The 25,800-nt window shown below is 38.7% G+C and overlaps 1 protein-coding gene across 3 annotated transcripts in view; it reads right to left on the bottom strand.

The window, feature by feature from the left end:
- Nucleotides 1-2,604: 2,604 nt before the first annotated feature.
- Nucleotides 2,605-25,800, bottom strand: part of PLA2R1 (phospholipase A2 receptor 1) — a 45,062-nt gene continuing 21,866 nt past the window's right edge. For 2 of the 3 annotated variants that reach the window (XM_075028593.1, XM_075028592.1), the window contains exons 12-30: nt 24,899-25,101; nt 24,546-24,691; nt 23,962-24,046; nt 22,864-22,996; nt 22,362-22,397; nt 21,693-21,850; nt 18,785-18,849; nt 18,300-18,403; nt 16,821-16,963; nt 15,891-16,008; nt 14,886-15,016; nt 14,169-14,313; nt 10,980-11,218; nt 10,286-10,454; nt 8,749-8,889; nt 8,240-8,356; nt 7,638-7,814; nt 6,908-6,937; nt 3,258-6,680 (exon numbers count right to left, since the gene is read on the bottom strand). In XM_075028593.1, coding sequence (XP_074884694.1) covers nt 6,463-6,680; nt 6,908-6,937; nt 7,638-7,814; nt 8,240-8,356; nt 8,749-8,889; nt 10,286-10,454; nt 10,980-11,218; nt 14,169-14,313; nt 14,886-15,016; nt 15,891-16,008; nt 16,821-16,963; nt 18,300-18,403; nt 18,785-18,849; nt 21,693-21,850; nt 22,362-22,397; nt 22,864-22,996; nt 23,962-24,046; nt 24,546-24,691; nt 24,899-25,101 — 2,558 coding nt within the window. In that variant the 3' untranslated portion in view covers nt 3,258-6,462. Of the gene's footprint in view, nt 6,681-6,907; nt 6,938-7,637; nt 7,815-8,239; nt 8,357-8,748; nt 8,890-10,285; nt 10,455-10,979; nt 11,219-14,168; nt 14,314-14,885; nt 15,017-15,890; nt 16,009-16,820; nt 16,964-18,299; nt 18,404-18,784; nt 18,850-21,692; nt 21,851-22,361; nt 22,398-22,863; nt 22,997-23,961; nt 24,047-24,545; nt 24,692-24,898; nt 25,102-25,800 lie in introns of all 3 variants that reach the window. The other variant, XM_075028591.1, reaches the window with a different exon arrangement.

Here is a 25,800-nt window from a genome sequence, read left to right as displayed (position 1 = left end):
AAAGCAGAATTATGCGTAACCTGTGCTAGGATGATAACAAATGAAGCCTTACATGACTTAGAATATTCTTTTACTATATATTAAAAGTTTTTGTACTCCAGCTCATTGGCAATGTCCAATGTTAGGGATTCTGCTTGCATACCTGAATGAACCTGGAAGCATCAAGTTCTGGGATGGAGTCCCAAATCCAGCGTCAGTGAAGCCACGCGGCCCAAAGCTGCTGATGAGGTAGATTCTGTCTTTTATCAGCTCCGTGCAAGCTTGCTTTTGGCTTCCACCAAGGGCTTTCCAGGGACTTCTGAACTACAACACACATGAAGTTTATGGCAGGAAGATGTGGCAAAGCAGATTAAATCAGGTTATGACTGGGTTCAAAGGCCTAAGATCATGCTTTAGAACAAATGACCTAAATAAATAGCTTCACAAGAGGAATGTACTTGATGGGATGATTTTCACTATTCACTAAACAACTAAAAGAAAAAATACAGAGGATTTTTTGTACAGCATAAATGGAAACTTTTAATTTCTTAAGATGAACACCCATCTATAAAAATCTGAAAAATACAGGGATAGTTTTGTTTTTCCAATGTACGGTCTGAGACACTGGCCCAGCTATTGCATTCTACCAGTCAACCCAGCAGCGGTTGATGGCCTTCAAACACCCAGTGACCACCACCATTAGCTGCAGGCTGGCCGCCTCCGTGGAAAGCAGATTGTTAGTTAGGCCTTTACGTGCGTGATTCAGAGCAAGAGTCTTCCCTATTTTCCTGTGCTAGCATGCAGAGGAGAGTAACTTTTAGCCCACTATGTATTTCAAGATTCATCTTGTATCTACAAGTCTGACTGTTGTTCTCACTAAAACTATGTTTTGAAGCATTTAGTTCTGAGAACTGCAGTAGAGATTGAGTCTGTAGGCTAAGGTTAAGAAAAGAGGAGCATTTGTTACAATAGCAACAGCCAATGAACAAAAATAAGCATCCTAAGTAAAGGAAATGGTAGCAGAGGCATTTTCGCTATTACCTAGCTTTTTTCCAAAAGTGCACTTTTGGAAACAATTGCAGCTGAGAATCACTTTAGTGGTTATAAATTACCATGGTGTTACTTGCAAGCACTGTGGAGGCTGGGTCTAGTACACTTCCTTAGACAACTGCAGTTGCTTTGTCATAGGAGGATCAGGAAGGTCTAGAAGAGCTGCAGTATAAGGAAACAAGATTATAAGGAAACAAGATTATAAAAACTAAGACTTTGAAGTGAGGCTTTATTACAAAATTATTCTCAGTGCCCTTTTTATGGTTAAGTTTCTAAGATCAGAATCCAAATCACAGGCATCCTGCATAAAGATAATGGATATAGAAAGGGAGCAGCAACTCTTACGCTCTGAGCAACTTACAGAACAAATTGAAATGAAGAGAAAATAAATCTGCTTTCAACAGTGCTGTGGAATGATTACTTACACAATGGATGTCTAAAATGTCTAGCAATTTTCACCTCTATGTCTTAATTTTCCTTTCCCCACGTAAATTAGTAAGTAAATGCCTGTGTTGATACCGTCAAGAAATAAAACATTAAAACAAATCCATTTACAGTAGAGAGACCTGGCTGAAGCATTTTCAACGAATTACCTTTTCATCAAAGGGATCAAAACCAAAACATACCACAAAGATATATTTACTTATTTATTTAATACTCAGGAACCCAAGTGGATTTTCCCTTCACTCACTAAACAAAAAGAAAAACCCACAGACCAACGTAAGGACTTGCATTATCCCATTTTGAGCATTTCAATGCATTCCATTAAAGTTGTTGAGAATGAACACCGAGAATTGGAAAGATGTCTTAACATAGCTTTGTAATGTTGTGGCCATGGCTAAGAACTGACACTGATATTTGCAGTCCTGCAACTTGGGAGTTTTGCTGCTCATTTAATTAAACTTCTAAAGGATCAGGAGCAGATCCCTCTTATTTTTTCTTGCTCAGCTCATTTTTGTCAGCTCTGTGTGTACCACTACCATCTACTGGCCAAACTGAGACTGACTGTGTTTCCAAGCTCCAAGATCAACCTTAAGTCCTTAATTCATACCGTCTCAGAACAGCATAATGCCTGTGAATCTGCTTCTGACAGTTACTTACACAAGGGCTGTATCAGATTGTAAGAGATCAGCGCTGGCCTGCAGGGGTTTAAAATCAACATTTCACTGATTACCAAAGGAAATATTATTATAGCTCAAGAAGAGGCCCTTTTTTTTTTTTTTTGAGCTGAGGATTTAGAGCCCAGTTGTTGAATGTGTGCAATTTAACTTTTAACCAAAAAATTCTGCTTATATATAAATGCCCTGGAGGAAGGGTATGCCACAGATTTCATTACAGTGGGTTTATTATTACAAGAGACTGAGGATGTCTGTTACTCCGCTAAGGGAGGGGCCAACATGATGAAAGAAAAAAGTAGGGGGCTAAATTAAACGGGAATTTGCGCAACAGTGCCCTGGGAACCAGAGCTGTTCAAATCTCACATAGCGTGCAAAAACGTACTTTTTCCCTACAGTCCCTCTGGACTGTATGGCACAGATTTCAAGGAGCCCCGTGGCTCCTCTCTTGCTGTGACTGAGCCACAAAAGTGTGTGTGTGCGAAGGCAGGGGAAGGGAGAAGGAGAGGGGAAGGGAGGAGGACCCCTGCACAAGGAAGGGCAGCACTGCACCCAGGAGAGGCACAGCTGGAAAGGGCTTTGCTTAGGAGTCATATTGCCCACTTATAGCCTTGTACCACAACCCTTCACTCTGTCCAGTCGTGTTGGACATCTCCAGCATGCATATGTTCCCATTGCAGACTCCCGTCCAGCTGGGATGTGACAGCTGCATCAGGCATCTCTTTCCCTCAGAGACATGCTGCAAGGACTACTAATGGGATGAGAAGGTAAATTTTCCCCTGGAATGGAGTCTGCAAAAATAAGCACATGGATTTTTTCCTAAACCTTAGTATCTGGTAGACAAGGTTTGTCTTATGTTGGTCTGAATGTACCTATCTCTGGTGGGGATACCCTTCCATCCCCCAAGCAAGGGAGTGGTATGAAAACATCTAACACTTTCCTTTCAGTAAACACGAAGAAGTTGGCACAGCAAAGGAAAACACAACATTCATTTGCCTGCTCAGGCTCTGGTGAACGCAGTTCTTGGACATGGGAAGCACTTTGGTGCTACCCATGGAAACTACTGCTCTGCAGTCCATGTACCTCCACCTTGTTTGTGGCAGAAACGAATGGGCTCCCACGCAGCACAGCCTCCACAGCTCAGCAGGAAAATCCCTCCAGCCCATCACTCATGTCTGGTGGCCCCAGCTCGCAGGGCTGCAGGGAACAGGCAATGGGCTGGGAGATTATCTGTGCATCAGCACCATACTCCCATCCATCATTCTTACTGATGGTGCTGTGGCTCCTTCCTCCTCCCAGCACCTCCTGCATGCAGGTCCCAAGGCGTCCTCGTCCATGCCCTCGGAAACACTGCAGCCCCCACATGTGGAGATCATCTGCAGTGCTCAGGTCTGGGTCCAGCCGTGTAGCCAGAGAGGAGGCTGGTGCAAGCTGTCCCTCTCCTACCAGCATGACCCAGTGTGAAGCCTGGGAACTGCTGTTATGAGACACTAAAGCCTGGCAGCTAATTAAAGCTGGGGAAAGATTGAAGAAAGATTACAGCACAGAAAATTACCATTCATGCTTTAATTTCCCAGTTGAAATAATACAGTGAACCTCACTGCCAATATCATCAAAGTCAGCAGTAAAAACAGTCACCACATACTCTGATCAGGAACAGTATAGGAGACCTCTGATTAAGGGAAACCAAACAAAAGCTACAGTAACAAAATCCAGAACGAGGACCAAAAAGCAATCAATGATTACATTCTTGAGTGAACAATACCTGCAATTATAGAATTTAAATGATGAAAGATTTAAAAATAAATATTTAAGGGTCTATTCCCTCAAAACCATTTCAAAGTAGGAAGAAAACACTGCTTAAACTATTTTTCCCTTAGTGCAAGATCATCTACATCAGAGTTGATGTTAATTAACGATCACTATTTTGAGGTTAGGGTTATTTATTATACCACTGCCCTTCAAATATATTTAAATGATTACAACATACCTCAAGGAAGATTGACAAAAAGCCTATGTCAAGTTTTGTGAAAAAATTATACACCATCATCAACCACATCAAAATCTGACAAGGGTCTGCATAACTAGGCAACAGCGCCGCAGCCTGATAAATACATGTCCTCAAAGATGACGCAGCTTACTCTCGCAAACAAAAAACATCCTGCAAGCCATTCTGCTTGCTGTAAGGCAGCAGCAATTACACACTTGTCAGTGAATGTGATAAAGGGGATTTGTTGGTTTAAGTTCCTCCAACTGTAGTTTAAATAGGTGAAATTCTCACGGGGAAGGGAGAGATGGTCACAACCTTTTTTCATCTTTTTTTTTTTTTTGGTGGTAAAGAAGCTATCACAGTTCATACATACAAACAGCAGATTATCTGGCAATTGTACTCGGAAGTTATAGTCCACAAACTCTAATAATGGACTTCACATAAAAACAGTCCCATTGATAAATCTAGAGGACTAAACCTAAACTTTTAAAACATTACTGAAGATTAATGTATGGGGTCAAACCATTAGACAAAATATACACAGAAAAGCTCTTTATATTTTATATGATGGAAAAATCTCACATCAAGAACTTGTGATAGCTACACCCATAGAAGTTATCGAAAACAGTAAGCTGAAAATTATATTGGGATCAAAACCATCTGCAGCCTCTTTGACAACATTTTTGAATGGTTCTGTAAACCAGCACAGAAATATTCTATGTACTAAATATTTTTTTTAAAATAGCCATATACACAATTGTGATGTGAACAGGCAATTTTTGTTTCTAGAATTGGCCATGTGAAATCTAACTAAAAGGCAGTCATACATTCCTGTGCATGTGCACAAATACCATGTAAAAACATTTCAGTTGGTCTTGGCTGCTTGCTTAATTCTGAGGAACATACCTCCATCTTAGGGCTCTTGCAAAAATTGTTAGAATGAGTCATCTTAAAACAAACAAACCAACAAACCCAACAATAAACGCAGCCCTTCGCAGCAGCTTTTAGAGATGACTGAAGGCACAGTAAATCCATTCTGAAGTAACTCATCATGACTAACCATTTGTTTTTCCACAATGTAATAAAAATAAAAAATAAAATCCCCCCAAACCTTACGGGTATTTTCACAGATGTGGCTGGAGGACTGGTTAGGGTGGTGGGAGTCCCACAGGCAGTAAGCATTGCTGTCCTGGGCCACTGCAACTGAGGTAGTGCGGAGACCTGAGCTGGGTCCTTCACAACCATCAGCCTGCAGAACAGCTGGTCAGCAAAATCCATCCCCTTCATTAGCACCTTAGTTGAAGACTGAAATTGAAAAGTGTCCTTCGGAGTGTCTGCTACATGCGGTTATAGGACTATAGCACCCATTGAGAACAGCAATGTGGCTCTCCCATGTATTGTCCTTAGCTTTTGAGAGCAGGGTCTCAGAAGAGCATACATGAATACTGCTTGCAGAAATACTGTAGAAGAACAGTAAAGCAATTTATTACCATAACTTCAGCAAGATTTGTAACAGTTTTTTTCTTCAAACAGATACTGCTCAAAAATATCTTTAAAAGAGGTTGATGGGATTCAATTTCTGAAATAACCTAGGTGACAGATCACATAGTTAATCCTTAAGAGGATGCTGGAAGCATCTCAAATGAATATATTAACTTCAGGATGACAAAGTCCATATGCCATTTTATCTCTAGACTAATTTATTTTATAACATGAACTAGGCATCACGGGCCAAACTAGCAAAACTCTGGCACTCCCTAGTCAAAAGTGACTTCATCTCTCTGCAAGCTTGGAAATCCACCTGGCAAGAATCTACTGTCTGAAAAATAACTGTTCATTTTGCAGAAGGAATGGCTATTAAGAAAAAAAAATCTACCCCATAATACTTGGATTACATTTCAGAGTTCAAGTTCCTAAATTCAAGGCCAAATGTTAATGCTGGCTCATGAGCAGATTCTGCAACATAAAAACAAAACGCAAAAGCCCAAACGTTCCTGAAGGAAAAAGTTGCTTGAAAAGGCATGCTGCTCTGGGGTCTCGGACACGACTACTCCACGTGAGCAGTTGGAGGTTTATGGCGTGGGAGTATTTTCAGTTCCCGGCTTGTCCCGAAGGAGCCAATTTCTCCATGGTTCTGCCTTGCATCCTTACATCATCCTGCCCCAAAGCAAAAACTCTCCAAGGTAGGGAGCCCCTACTGCATTCATACCGATAGCTGTGAGGGTTTCTCTGGGTATGGGTACCCCAGGGGACTCCTGAGAAGGAGAAAACCGCTATAGATTGTGGAGTTTCACATGGAAGACATGACCGCTTGCTATTTCCGATCAATTAATTGTTGTCACTTCTCTCAAAATCAGAAATGAGGATGCTTTCTTCCAAAGCAGGAGTGTCAGCATTAATCTGTGGCAAATAGGCGTTTCTGACCCACAGTATCCTGCGGAAGAGTCGGCTATTCTGTTTGTACAGGCACCACAGAAAAAGTGAAATGGCAGCCAGCATCACCAACGTCACAAAGACAGCCAGAGCTACAAGCCCACGGTATGATGCTGAAAGCAAAGGACAGAAATTATTACGAAGCAAAAATAGCTATAATTATAGATAATTCTAAATATAAACATATAGATGTTTTATGGAAAACATATTATTACTCCTTATATGTCATGCATTTTAAATTACAGGTCTGACAGTGAAAAATGTTGCCTCACAAAATATCGGCTCACAATGTGTTATTACTCCTTATAAAAAAACCTAAGAAAGTACAGAAGGAACCTACCTTTTTCAGAGGGTTCTGTTGCATCGATATCTGAAATAGAATGCAGAACTGTCATAAAATTACCCCCAGAGCTAACAAAAGTTCCTATATATACTTACTGTAAAATTGATACTGAGAAGACAATCTACCTAAAACCATACAAGAGCAGGTTGTTTTTTCTTTGCCTCATGTCAATGGGATTCCAAATGACCAAGCTAAACATGACCTAACCTGTTATCTAAAATCCCTCAAATTTGGTTGAATACATTAACTGACATTTGTGCAAGAACGAGCAGCAGTATTTATCTACTTCTTGAAGTGCAAATGCATGAGCAGGACAGTGCAGTGGTAGATTAATCTGGCTCCTGGGTCGAACAGCGACCTGGGCATTTTGGATGGGCTCTGGAAATACTTCAGCTCTCTTACAGACCCATGTTCCTACTGACGTGGTGTCTGTGCAGCTCTCCCAGGCTGTGCCTGCCCATCCTACAGGGTTTGTGGAGGTCAGCCGGATGGGTGACCCATACATGGCTCACGCATACAACGGAAAGTCTACCAAAGTTGGCAATAATGCAACAGCTGCCTGGGCTCCTCAAAAGGAGGTTACCCTGGCTGGTTGGTTTTTTCACAGGTATTTTTTCTACTACCAAGGGACGGGATTATTTAAATGAAAACTAAAAGCAGGTAAGCAAGCAATATGTAAACCAATGGCTAGAAGGACACAGCTGCCTTCTTTTATGGAAGCACATACCTGCATCCATTTTACATACAAATCCCTTTTTCTCTCTGCAAGGAGATAATTGCCAGACTCCATCTGTGGTCCTCAGGCTGATACAGAAATTCCCTCTGAGATGATCAAATTCAGGCTCCCTGATGCCCCAGTTAGAATAATTTAAGGAAGAACCATCAAACCAGGAGACTGTCTCATCTAAGGGCAGAAGTTATAAATCATTATGAAATATCAAAGTATTTTGATAAATATCTCTGTTTCAGTTGGACCTACCCTCACATAAAAACCCACTGTATTATAGAATGCCAAGGTTTTGTCTGTTTGGCCACTATATTACTTTTTTTTTCTTGAACGATTTAAAAACATCCTATGTAGCTGACACAGAAGACAGCCTATAGTGCTTCTTTAAGAAGAAAATAAAGGCATTCACATGCATGCATACATACTGAGTATTCAGAATACTAGTAAGTAACAATTACAGAAAGATTGACTGGTTTTACTACACCATAAACAGGTAATATGCAGTGAAAAAAAATCTCAAAAGATAACAGTGTTTTGGAAGATGGTTATGCTAGCATTAAAATAACCAAAACCCAAACCAGATTCTTCCACCCAAAACTTACTGTCTGTAACAAGCAGGATATTCAACCAAACCATTTGCACAGAATAACCAAAACTGTGTAATTCTTCCAAAATGAAGGCATTTTCGTCTTCATCTTGAATAGTTAGAAGATTTGATCCTACAAATTAAACGCAGAACAAATTTTCAAACAATTCATGCCATTAAAATGTAACATTGCGTTTCAAAAAGTCAGTACTACGAGCCTTAATTGAAAAGCTTGAACAGTCTGGTTATAATGCTCAGGCTGATATAAGACTGTTCTCACAAGTCTGAAAGGGAAAAAAAATCATTTTATGTGTTATTCTAGAAATCAGTATTTTCAACATGGAAAGGAACATTTTTTGGATGTATGTTGCCTTCAACTTCATAGTTGGCTTACGAGCTCCACTATTGTTATCTTGAACTAGAGAAAACACATGAACACATGCCATGATTTCAGGCATTTCAGAAAATATGGGGTTTTTTTAAGATACCACAATGACATTTTGTAGCTACAAAATAATCACTTACCTTGGTTTTTGCAGACTTCATTTGCAGTATCAAAACTTGTGACCTGCAGAACTGTGGAAAAACTGTAGCAACTGTTTTTGAATTTGATCCAGGGAACAGTTTTTTCTGAACATAAGCCTTTATAGGCAGTGAGTTTCTTTTCTGTGATAGAAATAACAGCACAGCTTTATTGGCACAACAACATACACATTAATATAACATTCCACACACTGTTTTGGAGTAATGCTAATAAGCATGTTATTGCGTTATGCCTCTATTTTTCAAAGTGAAAATCTAGTGGTTGTATACATTTGTATTAAAAGAGTAATGCTGGTTTTATTTCCGATCAAAAACCTTGCTGGATTGCAACAGCAATATCAGGACAATCTAACCGGTACTGACGTGCAGGAGTTATGAGCAAACTACAGGCACATCAGAGCACTCCGGGCTGCCCAGCACCTCCCAGAGGGCTGGGGATTTCCAAGGATTGCACGGCTTCTCTCCACTAAGCCTCAAAGATAACTTATGCCATATACTGTGGCACAGAGGAGAGTTTCCCATCGGTAAGCAGCAGCCAGCCTCTCCAGCGTGCAACGTGCTGCAGCAAAGAGTCCCTCTGACTCAAGGCACCTCTACAAGCTCGCTTTGTGATACCCAGCATTGCTTTTTGGCAGTGCTGTAGGCAGCTACATTACCTATGGTCTCACAACACTCCTCCCGCTTTGCTATAAAACACAGTTTTAAAAAATTAAGTAAACCTTAGGCTATATATGATTACATAACTTGACAAACAAATGAGAAAATTAGTCAGCTTCATTACAAAAACCATGCTAAAAAATAACTTTTGTCTTGAAGGATTCCAAAATAGCTTTCTTCTCAATAGATCCAAAAGCTGTAATAAGCTGTAGGCAAACCCTGGCTGATCAAAAATACCACCGAACAGGAACTATTTTGAGAACTGGATGCTACCAAAGACTCTGCAGTCCTGGGCTGAATGGAGTCCCAGACCCGAGTCCTGGATTCAAATGAAGCCCAGCTAATTGGCAGAGCGTTGCAGGAAACACAACATATTTTAGGATACAGGAAAACATTCTTACCATTACAAAAAAGCAGCAAAATCTTTCATGTGCAATCAGTGAAGATGTGGCTCTAATTTTTCACTTTGCTCTAAATGCTTCCCTTCTCCCATCCCATAGTTCATTGCAGCAAACTGAATTTATTTCCCTTCGAGCTAGGTTATTAGCAATCATCATTTTTCACAGATAATATAGTCTTCACTGAAGAGACAGAGCAAGTAATTTTCCTGTTTCTTTTCTATTATGAAAGTCCTCTTTCCATTCTCCTACAGACCAGACCTGATGGCCAATATTTTATGGGGAAAAAATGGTTTCACAAATAGGAGCTACAGCAAGGAAATGCCAGAAATATACTTCAGTTTTGAATAATACTATCATCATTGCTTAACCTCAAACCAATCAATTTCCTTTCACATACTTCCGCTGTCAATACGCACATTTGCAGCTGCAGAGATTTAACATGAAACTTCATTCTGACTTACTAGGTGGCACATGGCAAACTGCTCCTTGCAGAAGTCGTTCGCAGTTAGCACTCTTCCAGTGCCCCGAAGTATCAATGTAAACACAGCTGCCAAAGGCCTGGGACTCGTCGTCTTCCCAAAAGGTAAACAAAGACCTAGTCCCATCCGACCATTCAAAGTTAAGTCCATTCTGCCAAAACAAATTTCAGATTATCTTTCTGATATGCTTTAGCACCATACAAGTTCATCTTCTTCCGGTGGCATCCTCACCAGATATTACAGAATGTCTTTTACATCTTGAAAGGCTGGTAGATCCAGAGGGATCTACAAAAGACAGATCCAACGATCCTCCCAACTTACTTCTGGGAGACCACAAACTACACCTAACCTGCTGTTTTCAGCAAGTGGTTATCTGGGCCATTGAGCAACTACAAATGAAACAACATAATTTCAATGTTGACCCTACAAGAGATTTTTTTGTGTGTTCTTAAATGTTTTCTATGGCTTTTAGTTTTTAGTAGTCATTGCACCAAACTGGCTCTCATTAGATTTACACATTACGTTGCAAAATAATGGTTAAGGCTCAAGCTTTCCAGGGTTTCATTTCCAGATGCAAACTTCCTGTGACTTCAAATGAGTGACACAGCTCCTTAGCTTGTTACTGGAAAAACTCCTTTGCAGCATCATATTCATAGCCAAGGAGTCCACTACGTACGTCCGAAGTGAACAGCCCGATCCAGTGGTCGTAGCCCAGCCGATTCACAATGACTGTGAGGAAGGCTTGGTGATACTGGTCTGTAATGCTGACCAACTCTGCACCGTTTGCCATGCAGGTTTTTAAAGCTGAAGACCATGTAAAGTTCCCACGTATTAGTTTATATGTTCTGTTCCCATATTCTAAAGTATCTGGCACAGGGTACATTTCAGAAGCATTGATGACATGTCTGGATGTGTCTGTTATAAACAAAAAGAAAGGATTTATTTATTTTTTAAAACAGCTTAAACATAGCAGAACAGCTCCTAAAAAATCAGAACTATCCTTAAAAACAAATATAAAAATTGCAAACTCCTTGGTTTCAGGAAGGCACTGTGAACTTTAAAAAGAAAAAGACGATGACTAGTAGAACAGTATTTGAAATTCCCTCAGAGCACAAAACTCATCATGGTGAATAAGTTTAATGTGTAACACACATACAAAAAAAAGAAAACTTGGATGGAGTTAGTTCCACTGACTGGATCTTTGAAGGTCAGTAAGAAATCACCAGGGATCTGGGCATATCCCAAATGTCCAATAGTGGTGGGTTGCAGAGTGCGTTTATCCCAGATACTTTGCATGTAATTTAGATTACCTCTTTTTTGACCCGTTATTTATAATAATTTCCAAGATCAGTTTACAGCACAAAGCCTGGCCTCACAAATAACAATACTGGTATAACCAAGAGGATGACAAACTGTGGCTCATGGTACTAGTAAGTGCTTGGGAGCTTCTTGAGCTCATCTTTACTATCCGTGAGCCAATGTAGGGAAGATCACAGCACTGGCACTTAAAGACAAATCCTCTGTGCTTGGTAAACTAACACAGCAATGTCCAAAAAAATGAAAGAAGAAGCAAGAAGCAGACTTTTTAGATTTAAGAAATAAAAGGAAAGTCTCCCATGTGAAAAACAATCAGGAGACAGAGACCATCTCTATCCCAGCCCACTCTGTGATGCTGCTGTATTCACTTTTCTACAGGAGGCAAATGCCTTTGCTAATGTGTACGAATGCCCACAGTATACTTTAAACAAGATTACTAAAATAAAGCAATGCCTCAGTTTTAATCCTGTTTGTCAGTTTGGATTAATTACTTCTGTCTCTAAAACTTCTCTGTGATTATGGAATGAAGTGGTTGCTTTGCTACGAAGCAGAGTGTGTTTAGACTTGGTTCCCTTTATGACTAAGAGAGGAGGAGTGTTAACAAGCGTCTTAAAATAGTAAATTAATTTATTATTTGTCATTCACAAAGCATTTAAAATTAGAAATTTCTAAGCAAGAAAAGGCTCTGCTCTAGAGCTAACTGAAGCACTCTATTTTGTTCCAGCTTTCAGTGCGTGTCACTGCTTAAAAAAAGAAAAGGCAGGAAATGCAGTAAAACGCTGACACAATCCTAACTCGTGCACCACTAAGAGATCAGAGCCCACTTCAGATCTCCTGCTGGTTTATTTCATTTTAGTCTCCTACAGAAAATAATTCAAAAAAGGAGAGATGGGATGTGGACAGTATGGCAGAAGCAAAGCACCAGCTCATCTTTCCAGGAATTGACACATTTGGACATTTGAGCAAGTTTAACAGTTCACTACCACCAGCAAGAGGCTGTCTCACTCCTCCCTTCTTTGCTTCTCTGCTCTTCCAGCTGCATATCCCCGTGCACAGGTCCTGACCCTGCACTGAGCTGATGCAGCCTAGAAAAGCTGCACAAAATTACATCAGTTGGGGGGGGGGGGGAGGAAAGGGGGGCGAGAGAGGAAAGTTTTCTGCTGAATTAGCAAGCTGAACTGCCTGATGGTTTGGGGGAGTGCCATGGGTGTCACACTGGGGAGGCAGGACTCATCCCTTCACCCCCAGGAGCACTCTGCTGCACATGGGGCAGGCGGGTGGCCCTAAGCCTGGGGCACAGCGAGTCCCCCCCATCCCCACTATGCTTGGCCAGGGCCCATGGGCCACTCTCACGTTCACCCAGCCGGGAGATGTGGGAAGGGTCCTGAGCACCCACTGCAGCCCCAATCCCCCCAGTGCCCTACAGCCTGGCCAACCTAAGGCAACGGTTTTCCTTCCTGCCTTTTAACGCCTTTTCCATCCATCTGAAGCAGCAGTAAGGGGTTAAAATACCAATGTTTGGGAGGTAAATTAAACAAACCAGCAGGAAAATGCATTTATTTATTTTTCCTACACTATGTGCAGTATTATTCCAGCACTCCCCACAACTGTAGTTCATAATAAATGGTGTCAAATACGGCCATGGTTTGCTAGAGCCACATGTGAGCGCCGCCCAAAACGTGTATTTGTTTATTCTACTTCTCCGCTCACTTGCCTCCTAGGCAGCCAGCAGGAGGGGATTGTCTCTTTAGACCCAGGGCTTAACTAAGAGGTGTTATATAAAGTTGAGCCATATAAAACCACCCCCGCAGTAAGTACAGCACCCAAGGACACTCCTTATAGGCTCAGATTACAGCCCTCCCTTTGATTTAGGGTTAATAATTTGCTGCTGGTCTATTTTGGGAGCATGCTCTGGCAGCTTTCCGCTGGCAGAGCTGCAGCAGCCCCAGGGACAGGGCTCCAAACCTGCCCCAGTGCCCTGGGGACGCCAGCAGCTCCCGGTCCAAGAGGCAACGCTGGAGCGTTGCTCGAGGAAACTGAACAACGCGTGTTCCCCACAAATGCTTCGTGCTTCTGGCAAATGAACTTTATGGTAACAGAATTAGAGAAGCATGAAAAGAAAAGCCAAACTCTATTTGATGGGCTAGTTGGTCTGGACTGTTCACAGAAATACATTTTCTAGAGTCTGTTCTGATCTAACAGTGGAAGTCCCCCCCGCCCCAAAAATATCATATTTTCATCAAAATTACCCTCAGTTTTGCCTTTTGTAATTTCATGTGGTTACTCTGCTGCCATGACAGAAAAAGTGAAATTTCATCTATATTCCTGATTCTAAGGTATGCAACAGAAAGCTCAAAGTTAGGAAGAATATAACATTTTTTTGGAAATTACTTCTACATCACAGCTACTGATTTATTAAATAGTGTAGAGCAAGTCTGTCTATATATCAAACTATCTTAGAAATCTTTTATGTTCCTGGTTTTATAGACACCTATAACAAGCTGCTAGTAGGAAAAGAGAACAGAAGCAAAGCAAAACAAAACCTTACCCTGAGTCTTTTGGCAGACAAACCCGTAATTTTTCTGACAGTTTTCTAAGTACCATTTTCCCGTAAAATAAAAACTAGGGTTATTTGATACCAATGTACATAGTGGAAGTTGTTCTTGAATGTTTGCACTGTTATAATGCTGTCTCTGCAAGAAACACAGAACTTTACATTAATTTTAAAAAGACACTATGTAAAAACAATGCATAATTATCACATTAAATTTAGAAGAATAAATATTTGACAGTCACTGTTATAAATATTTAGATAGACCAATGAACACTCCCATAAATACAATTTGAAACAATAAACTCCTAATAAAAAAGTCACAAGCTTTCACTGAACAAACTAAAATGCTAAGCCCAATATGGACTAACGTGGTGTAAAACAATATATTAAAATACAAAATTCATAACCTTATTCCTAATCTTTGCTCAGATCCAGCATATGATACTAACCATGTAATTCAAACTTTGATGCTTAAAAGCAATTGCAAGAGAATGTGACTATAGCCACAAATTACAGAAATAATTGTCTCAGTAGCGCCTTTTTTGCTACCTCTAGTTATGCCCATAAATCTGTGCCCACAGTTGTTTGAAGTTGCAAAAATTAAAAGAAGACTAAGTTGCTGTAGCAAGTTAGGCCTTGTCTTTGTGGCAGTCAGGATTTTTATGGATAAAACAACTTCCCACTGTCCTTAAACCCCCCGGAAATACTCACATGCACTACTTCAACTGGAGACCAGTTGGAATACATCGGAGGTTTTTCATTCACCCATTTTTCATAATCATCACTCTGGAAACCTATCCAAACACTAGTTTTCTGTCCAAATAGATTCATTGTTATGAAAGCTGGAAAATGAAACAGGAATAAAATATAATTAACTGGTAACCATTTAGGGATTGATGGAGTCTCTTCAGACACAATAAAGCACTGAAAAATTTAATTACTAATCAATGATGTTACATAGTTAGTAGAAAGTAAGAACATGAGCGGCATTTCAGTGTCATCTAACTATAAATTCAGTTAAATTGATTAACTTCAGTTGGTTTAGGATCTAGTCCATTAAATAGTAAGTCTTCCAGAAATATTCACAGCAGCTTGAACAACTTAAGTATTAGTTTAGGGTACTGTCCCATTGAAAAAGCTTTTCTCAGTTTTAGTTGAAAATAAGATTTCTCAACTAAATATAGGCAATGAAATTCCTCCCACCTCCAAATAAATGGTTTTACAAATGTACGATATTCAACCACAGATTTTTATGAATAGGGATTATAAATATTTCTAAATGTGCTGGCATTTATTTCTCTGACAGTTCCAGCCTAGCACTATGCTTATGTGCTATACTATAGATCAGATTTTAAGTACTATTAAAGGATAAAAATGAGATTACTTTTATAACAATGTGATGTGTTCATGGTAGAAATTTTACACAGCAAATTTTTAAATGGGTATTCCATTATTTTCTTTTATTTCTAATGCATGATATTAAGCACAAATTATAATTACTCCTCAAAACGTACCCGTCATATAGCTCAGTGAATATTTGAATCTTTACATTTTGGGAAACAGGGAAAGGGAGACATTGATTTGTTTAAAGCAGTAGAACCATGAGTAGGATCTGAACGATCTTTTTTCCTAAATCTGTAGCCAAGATGAAACTTCACTACACCATCCTATTGAAGACAAAATTTTATTTGTTTAACAGTATTTTCAGTACTCTACCTTGTTCCAGTTCATCTTCAAGGGAAGCAAGTGACCCATCATAGCTACTGCAGAACTCTTGTGCAGAGTACCAGTTTCTCAGATGCCCTGGATCCTTCGGAATTTGTATCAAAAAGCACTGTTTAAAAAAAAAAAAAAAAAGGCTTGTTTTGTTTTTTCTCTAGTTTAAAAACTATCAATCACAAAGAGCGATCACTAAAACATTTCACACAGTGCTACTGAATATTAAATATTTCATTCATTTCTGTCCTGCAGCGGACCTCTCCAACATGCTTGGTATCAGTTTTCAGCTGCAATCAGGCCTGGATTCAAATCAGTTGTTTAAAGGCAAACACAATCTGCGTTAAATTTATCCTTGTAGTCACTGTGTTCAGCACTGGGATAAATCTGGCCACCTCAATGCATGTTGCTTTATGTATTTGAGAGAAGCCTGAAGAAATAATTGCCTTTCGGCCTTCAATTGCAAATGGACTTTGGTTTATAATTATCTTTGATGAACCCTATTTGAAACACCATCTTTCAGGGGATGGCTGCATTTGGGGATCCATTTAGTACAACAAGGGGACAGAGATCTGTTTTGAGACCATAAAAACCTCTTGGAATTGTCATAAGTGGAAAAGAGAGGCTGGAGCAGGCTTTTTACAGCAAATGCACAAATACACTTAGATAGCTTTTGCATATATGAGTATTCACTTCCTTCAACTAAACTAAAATTTTTGACAGCTTATTAAGACAACTTCTGTGTGCAAAGCTACTTAATAGCCTTAAACCTCTGTATCACTGTGTCAGTAGTTATAAACCTAAGGGCTCTGCTTTCAAAAAGGAAGAAAATCTTCAAATACTGAATAATCCTTAAGAAGTCCAATTTCTGTCATAAATATGGAAAGCATTTTGTATAATCAAACAGCAGAAAGAAAAAAAATGTTTTACTTTGAATCCAAAGTGCAACCAGCCTTTGGGACATACTCCTTGTTGGTTCTGGTCTTTTGGAATCTCTTTCTCTATTTTCCATGCAAATTTACGTTTACAAATACAGGGAAGAGAGACAGTGCAGTTTTCATCACCCCAGAGTCCTGCATAAGAAGAAAAATCACATTTCAGTATTAGCTTGAGAATTGGAAAGGGTTTTTTTCTTAGCTAGCTTAGATATTGTTAAGAAGAGTATCCTTTAGTGGTTGAGTAAGATGAGATTCTACATCAAATACATTTGGACATATCGCATTACAGTGGATTTGATGGTCCATGGGGCTCATAATAAATTCAAACTGGGAATAAAAGTAAGTTAAACCAATTCCTCTACACTGAGTCACACAACACATGCCTATATCATCATGTATTTAAAAAAATATTATCTATGCAAAAAAAGGGAAAGATATAGAAATGATGTCTTCCAGATAAAATAGTTTGACTTCCTTACATTGAAAATCTTTGGCAAGATCCAGGTACTGACATAAAACGCTGACCTGCTTAGGAGGAAAACACATTTTTCAGTGCACTCAACAAGTTGTTGACCAGTTCCCATCTGCTGGCCAGCTGAGGGGGGAGGGTGGGCATCTCTTCCTTTTATCTGATAATAACTATAGGAACGCCAAACTCAAGCATTCGAAAGTCATGAATCAAAACCCCAAGACTGTGTGTGGAAAAAAAGAAGGTTTTACATTTTTTCAGTTTTGGCTTTTGAGGCTGAGATTACAAGAGTGCAGCTGGATTAATTTTTTTTCAGCTCTTCTTACAAATACAAAGCTGGATATTTTTTCTTTCCATGGAACCTGACATGTTTACTTTATCATGACTTGCAGATCTTCAGAAAACAGAGACTGTGAGATGACAGAAATCACTAGAACCAGCAGCACTGTGTATTTTTTTAATTAGTGTAGTGAAATACAGAGCTATGTGATGATGTAAAGGCTAGCACCAAAACCATGGTACCCCCAAATCCCTCAGCAGATTGGCTACGGGATCAAAAATAAGCTAGAAACCTGAGTATTTAAAGTTGTGTGCTGATAGAAAAACAGTTTATAAATGTAGGAAAAATTGTTGCTCCATCCATCTCATTTGGTTATAAGAAAACTGACTGTGAAACCCAGCAATGCGTTAACATTTTTGCTATGCCGTAACAGATTCTTAAGTAAAACTAAAGTATCAGTATCACTGGAATCTCTGTATTTTGACATTAGAGAACTGGAACTATTAATATACTTTTAAAACCTACAACCTAGTCTCTGAGAATATTAATGATATTGCACTATTCTTTTCTTAACCTTAAAAGCAGTTATGTAAATTATAATCATGTAACAGGACTTGAATATGGATCGCATTTCTTGAGAGCAATTGAAAAAAACATAACCCCTTGAGCCAACAACAGAATCAAGTCACAACTCCTGCAGCAAAAGGAAATATAAAATAAACCTGTTTGTGATGAAATGAAGCCACATCTTTTCCCTGGTTTCTGCGGATTTCTTTCCCTCCCTTCATTCCAGTTCTGGTATGTTACTGGTGATTCATCTCTCCAGCTGCACAGAAGTGTTAAGAGTGTAGTTACTTTTTTTCCTATTCTTACCTAAAAATACACCCTCCATTAAAAGCGTTTGTAAGGAGATACAAGGTACAAAGTGCCCCTTTATTAACTAAGCGTTAAAAAACCAACCAACAACAACAAGGTTGATATTCATATCTTTGGCTTGTATCTTCTATAACCCTTTCAGAAGAAATATGGTAACATGGAGATAAATTAAGGGTAATATATTCTGAATGATATTTACAAGAGAACTGAAGTTGTCTCTTGAATATCCCACTCAGTCATCAAACCATTTTAGCCCGTCAGACTGAATGGCAGCCTGTAAACAGGGCATGCCAAGTACAACTCACAGCAGCTGAAGTGTAGGTATTCTTACCGAAATTCATCACTGAGGTTTTCTGCGTGCAATCCAATCCACCAGTGAACATCACTATTCGATAGCTATAAAAAAATGTTTTGCCATATGTTTAGCTGTTGTTGGCCTCTTATCAAAGCATTAACAAACTCCTAAAGTCAGACTGTATTCAGACAAATACCATCTCCTTTGTGTTCCAATGGGAGAATAGCTGCTAAATCCTGCCCGTGTTAATTTATGTCACTTCAGTAAGGTTATTCACATAAGTAGAGCATGATTTAGCTCCCACTTTCCACTGGATTGCTGATGTATCTTCTGTAAATTAGGACTTTACAATTATAGGAATTTACAGCCTATCTGGCTTGAAAAGGACTGTAGCCTTAGGCCAGAATTTGTTTTTCACCAACTCCTAAAAATAGACAATAGCAAATATTTCCTTTTAGCATTAATATACTGCTGGTCTTTAATGTTTTCAAAATGTTTTCTATGAACATTTACTGACTTTGTATAGCTCATACAAGAGACTCCTACAGCTGCTTTCCAGACTGATTGTTGTTCTCATGAAAGGGTCTAGACCTCCACTCCTAAAAGGCAAAGTATTATGGAAAAGTCACAGAAATAATGTAATTCAAACAGCTGCTTATTATTGCTGTGCTGACTTGATCCTGCCTTAAACTGTGAACAGGCTTCACTTTCAGGGTTAGCCACTCAATGGTCACAGTTTTGGGGTCTTTGGGAAAGAGCCAACAACAAAAAAAGAGCTCTGAATGTGCAGGACACTGGAAAGCCATCCTGTCTCTGAGAAGCATTTATTTTTTTCCAGAAAGAACTGAAGTGCAGCCTGTGTTGTGGCAGCCACACCGTCCTTGGCGTTACAGTTAGGATTTCACCAGCTTACAGCTTACATAGCAATATCAAATGAAGAAAGTAGACATTTTTGACAAAGAGACTCAGGAATGCTGTCTGATTTGGTATTGCCTGGCCCCTGAGTTTAGTTTTCTGAGCACAGCACTCAGCCTACACGTTACAGTTTTTAAAGAAATAGTGAGAAATGTGATTTCAAATTCCACATTAAGGAATTTTGATGAAGTTTTCTAATGACACATGCAAAGTCTATCTGGACTGCTAAGTATTATTTTAGTGATTGCCATCATTACTCCTGCTTCCACAGGAAAATGGCTACAATCACTTTGGGACACACCTGGCTATAGTGGGAAAGCTTAGCCAAAGGCAGCAGGCTTTAAAATAGCTGTGTGTTACATTCTGAGACAAAACTTCAAGGAAGTTAATCTGATTTCCAATGCCAAGGAAGCAAACTTGGCTTTTTCATTGCAGAATACTCACAAACTGCCATAATACCCACTAATTTTAATGATAAATCCGCTTTTAAAAGATCTGTTGAAAGTAAACACAACTTTAAAGAAGCATTCTGATTAGCCATTTTAAGTGATCTTAAGTTAGAAAAATACATCTTTTTTTAAAGCTATATCATTTTTTTAAGTCATAAACATTCAGTGTTAGGTCAGGCAGTAATGACATCACATCACAATCTCTGGTAGATGTAGAAGATGACAGCCTAGCCAGTTATGTTGCTCTTTCATTATAAGCTATTTTTGCCGTGAACTGTTGATTTAAATCCAGTTCATCATGTTTTAATACAAAATTACTTAAATAGCAGATAAAAATGACACATAATTCTCTGGAAACTTAAAACCCTCATCTTAATACAACACAATTCTACTTATGCTTTCTATTGTAAGTTAAAAGCAGAGAAGGCTGTACACAGTGCAAGCAAAACCAAGTGTGGGTCAAGAGCTTTTATCTCTTTTCTTTTAAAGATCACACTATGATATCCCTTTACATTACAGTTGTAGAATTTTGCCCTCAGTAAGGCAGACATGTTATTTTTATTATCTTTTTTTTTTTTCTATTTTCCTTATTTTGCTTTTACTGAGAACACCTAAAAGAAAACAGACTTAGTTTCTTGGGAATTCATCTGCTTCTGCAGCTATTTCTCAGCTTCAAAGCTGTTTGTTACATCAGAGTGGTTCTACAGAAATTCTGCTTTTGTCCAGAGAAGGGAATTTAGAGGCAGATATCTTTTTTCCCAGAGAAATATTCATAGTCGCAAAGGGCTTTACTTCAGGAAACATCATACAGATGTGAGGATACATGGGAATGTTGCCCAAGCTGGTGTACACAGAGGAAAAGGTAATATCTTTTCCATGGTCATAAGTACCCACATCCATTGTTTAGAGTTCTGTAATTAAGGTGCAGAGAAATTGGTAATTCTTCATTCTTGGCCAGCTCTCCCCAAGAATAATCTTTCAAATCATCACGTTGAAGACTTAAACTATGAAGACCATTGCAACCATCTGGACTTACTGCCCACATCATGCTAATATACCCACTGAAATGTCCCTCAGTATTGCTACCTGATGACCAGCTGCAAGTTACTGAATGGCAACGGAGCATAACCGGGGAACTGTGCAGGACCAGGAGACATCCTGGTGGATGCAGAACCACTGTGTGAACACCTGAGGAACCACAGTGGGTCCCCTTGGTCATGGAGGTGTGGGTGGAGAAGAAGGAACAGAGAAGGATGTACACCACATGTGAAACAATCCTTTCTCTTTACCCCTAATTACTTTCATTACTTTGGGATAGGAAGCTGGTTTTTGCTCCTCTTGGGTCCTTTGAGGCAGAATGACCAACCTGCTCATTAGCAGAGATGATTCTGCAGATTCTGAAATGTTACTGACTTTAGCTAGATAGGGCTTCAGGGAAGGATGTGATAAATGAAGACAGCAAGAGAATTATTTCTGAATTAAAATGTCTTTTGGATTCTACCTGGAGCAACAAGCAGCCAGATATTCCAAAAAATGTAGCAGAAAATAGCCAGTTACTGCCTGAGGGTAGTTTTTGTTACCTTCTTAATTTTATTTTGAATAAAGGCTTGTTCACCAGAAGAATTTATTGTTGCCATTCCACTGCGAAGCCAGCCACAGACAAACTCATAGGTTTCCCAGTCCGTAGGACTGACATGGAAAAGGTATTCTGCTCCTTGATAATATGTCCATGGCAGTTCTGGAAAACAAGCAAAAAAGTCAGTGGTGTGCAGGGGTAAAAACTCATTTCAAGTCTCATTCTTTGTGACCCCCGTGGCTCGCCTTCAGCCATGTATCAGAGTACAAATATGCCACAACTAACAGCAGAACCATATTTAACATATCCATTTATGAAAACAAAATGCACTATGAGTAATTTTTTTAAAATATTCTATCCTGTGATACTGCAGTAATATTAAGCCTTTGCCCTGCCTTTGCAAAAAGGCAGTTTTAACGTGATGGAGGGGTTATCAAACTCCTGTGCTTATTACTGGTGTCATTCCTTTACCTAACCGAAGCAGTATCTGATGTTTCAGTGTTCCTAAACAAAAGAGTAGCAGATTTTGATCTGTAGCAACCAGTTCCTACAGAGTTTCTTAATGTAAACTTTTAACTCGGAACATTTTAGTTATTTTATTTTTACCAGTAGCTTAAATTGTATTTCCAAGTTGTAATGTTTCAAGATGCCAAAAAAGAAAATGTTTTCATACCAGCTATGTACCAATCTGGATTCTTTGGTTTAACACCTGTAAAAATACATAAAGAAATTAAAACATTGCTGATTAAGAATGAAAAGAGGTATTTCACTGAAATTGCTTTTTCCACATGATAAGGATTTAATCAAAATCATGAAGAATACTGCTACTCTCATTCAGGGACAAAAAAAAAGTGTTAAACATGGAATAAAATAAAATAATTGCCACACTTAACAACATTTTTACTAACCTTTATAAATAAGAACTTTGATTAACTCCTGCTAACTAACTGCTATTCACTGCTATCCATTTTTAAACTGACGGCACATATTAGACCTGTTAACTGGCAAACAAACCATAACAGCCACATATAACTTTGCCACAATTTCATGCAGAAGACCAATGAGGAAAACTCCAGATGTGGCTAAAAAGCAAGCTTTTAGGTATTTTTTTCCTTGTCTCTCCTGAATTGCAAGTAATGGGTATGATAGACAATGTATGTTAATTAACATTTCACCTTTCGGTATTTTGCATATCCATTCACGCTTTTCATTGCAGTGTGCTGGAAAGACCGTTCTATTTACTTTGAACACACCACAGTTTCTTGAGTCATCTTCAACATACTTGCTCTCCAAAAACGAAGATACAACCTGAAAACAACACATTCATTACCTTTCACCAACAATCTCAGATGAAGCATTTCAAAATCTCACTATGGAGAAAAAGGAAGGATTTGGAGATGTGTGTATGGTAAGAACATCTTAAGCAACAACTAGAGGACCACCTAAATTATGGTGGTAAAATCCAAAATAAAGGGTCCATAATTATGTTCTATCAGTGTCCTGTTCAACTTTCCCATCTTATATCAGACTTCTTCTTCATAAAAATAACTGAATAGCTATGAAACCTACCCATTTTTTGACATGATTAGCAGTAGTTGCCCACTTCTAACAGCCTTTGCTTTGGTTCATCACATTGCATGATTGAACTTTGCACTCACATTCTGAAATTACTTAAGTAACAATGGCAGAGCTGGCACTGTTCTTTAAGGCTGAAAACCAATTACAGTTTAAAAACTGACCCTTCTTCAGTCGTTCGATGTTTAAATCCCAGGTACTAACCATTAGTGTGGCATGTGGCACCAATGTCTTCAATAAAAGTGGTATTAAAAAAAGGAAAGACTTAGCTCTGAATGCAGGCATGAACCTAACAGTCATAGAATAAATAAAGCATCTAAGCACAGCTCTCAGGCTTTCCAACGCGTGTGCATGTGTATGCCCATAAATATGTATATATACACACACACACAATGTGTTCACTCTGCATATGCCTGGTCCTGGGCTAAACACAACGTGCTTTGCAGGAAAGCACACATCTGCAAAACTTTATAATCCTACCAAACTCCTTTTGCAGTTGCAGAGCCCTTTTGCACAGGCTGCTATTTTAATAGTAGTGTACCATTAATCCTATTGTAACAATTACTTTAAGTGAAATATGCGGACAGGAAAACCAAACCGTTTTCCTGGCCAATGTTTGCTCACAAGCCTTATTTTTGTGAACTTATGCTTAGATATGACTTGAAAGGTTACTAAATATATAGTATACAGATAGTTACAGGTGTTCTGTCAGACCACTGCCATGTCCCTCCAGAAAGCAGGTTTCTTTTATTAAATCCAATCCAGAACTGTCTGTCTTCTGTCCTGTGATGGAAACAAAGAAAATAACATTTCTCATGCACTTTTTCCTTAGCTACTTCAGAAATTATTTTTTAAATAGTGCAAATACCCATATTCATTTCTTCTTGAATTCAATATATCATTCTGTAATACATTTCTTAAATTTTCAGTATCCTTGAAGTAAACTCTGGTTTTCCTACTAAAGCGTTAAATTATACTTTTAAAGATGAAAACATTTAAAACAGGATTAAAATTTCCTCCATCCAAAAACCTCCATTTCAACAGGGAATATTAACACACAAGAATATCACTTTGACATTAACAGTTGCTCAACACCTACTACAAAGATCACCTTCAAAAAGAATCATATTACAGTGTTGCTAATACACTTCACCCATTTCTAAGTTTGCTAGAGACTTCTTCAGCCACTAGTAAAGAGGATAGAAGAACCTAAAGTGTAGATTATTTTTACGTATTAGTATGATTAAGATAAATCTTGTTAGTGTTAAAAAAATACATTTACCTATCAAAAATTGTGTATAATAAATTGTTTAAAAATGTCTCTTCATAGATATGGCTAAAACTAGCAAGATGTGCTCCAAAATCTTGGCATAACGCTTCTGCTTCATACCATGTTCTTCTCATCAGAACTTTTTCATTGTGAAATATCTGCAATAAAATAAACACTGTCATAAATGTAGTTGATTTTGGAGAGCAGTTGTTTCAGGAACCCATAAAAATCCAATATTATTTGCAGTTTTTCCTATAGTAAAACCACGTATATTCCAAGTGCAGTTCTGATTCTTAAGACTCTCACTCACTTTAAAGTGCAGTGAAGGATGGTAACAATTAATTCAAAGCAAGTTTGTCACATACCTTGTAGCAGTTGAGCAGATTAGCTTCTGACTCCCATCCAAAATAGCAGGAACTCAAATGTTTTTGAAAAGTAAGTTCAGGTTCTTCATAAGAATTGATTTTTTGCTTGCACAATGACATTGCTTTGAAGTTCTTACAGCTTTTCACCTCCCAATAACCAAGAGGGTGCTGACCTCGCATAGCCACACATCCTCCAGAATGACCTAGACATGGGAATAAGTGTTGAGTATCAGCATAAAGCATTTGAATTTTGTGAATTTTTGGTGAAGTGACTGTTTTATTGGCATCAGGTTCTGGATAAAACCTCGATGGACTTACAGAAGTAGCAAATTCTCTGGTCAGTGACCGGTTTGTAAGCCTGTCTTGGCTGACTTGAGCTTGTAAAATGAACCGTGACGAAGGGTTCCTCTCACAAAATGCAGCAGATGAAATACAACTTAAAATAGTACTTTCACTAACTGCAGTAGTGAAGCAATAAACATAAAGAGCCCAAAACTGAGAAGCACTTAGTGAAACGGAGTGTCTTTATTATTATGTCTCTATTCTCAGGTATTGCCAAGAGGTTTACATTTCAAAGGTTGAACAACTATTTCATTTTTTTTGTTATTTGTTTTCTTGGAATGTTTTCCTTTGGACTACTATAAAACAAACAAACTCAAACAAGCAAACCAAGTATCTAAGGCAATCTCTGCCCTCCTTTTTTCATAAAAAATGCAAATTACAAACTGTGACCGTTACCAGATAAAATTCATGACTTCTCTGGGACCTTTTGCTCGGACTCTCAGCAAGCCCTGATGGGGTCCTTGAAAAGGCCATAAAGAAATGTATGAAGAACATCACACAGAAAAAGAAAAATGTCAGGGATTAGCTGTGTCTGCAAGGAGAGCACGGCTGTTAATTTC

This window comes from Buteo buteo, chromosome 5, assembly GCF_964188355.1.
Source record: "Buteo buteo chromosome 5, bButBut1.hap1.1, whole genome shotgun sequence".
Classification (NCBI taxonomy): domain Eukaryota; kingdom Metazoa; phylum Chordata; class Aves; order Accipitriformes; family Accipitridae; genus Buteo; species Buteo buteo.
The sequence above is the reverse complement of the archived record's forward strand: the minus strand, read 5'-3'. Positions and strand labels throughout refer to the sequence as shown.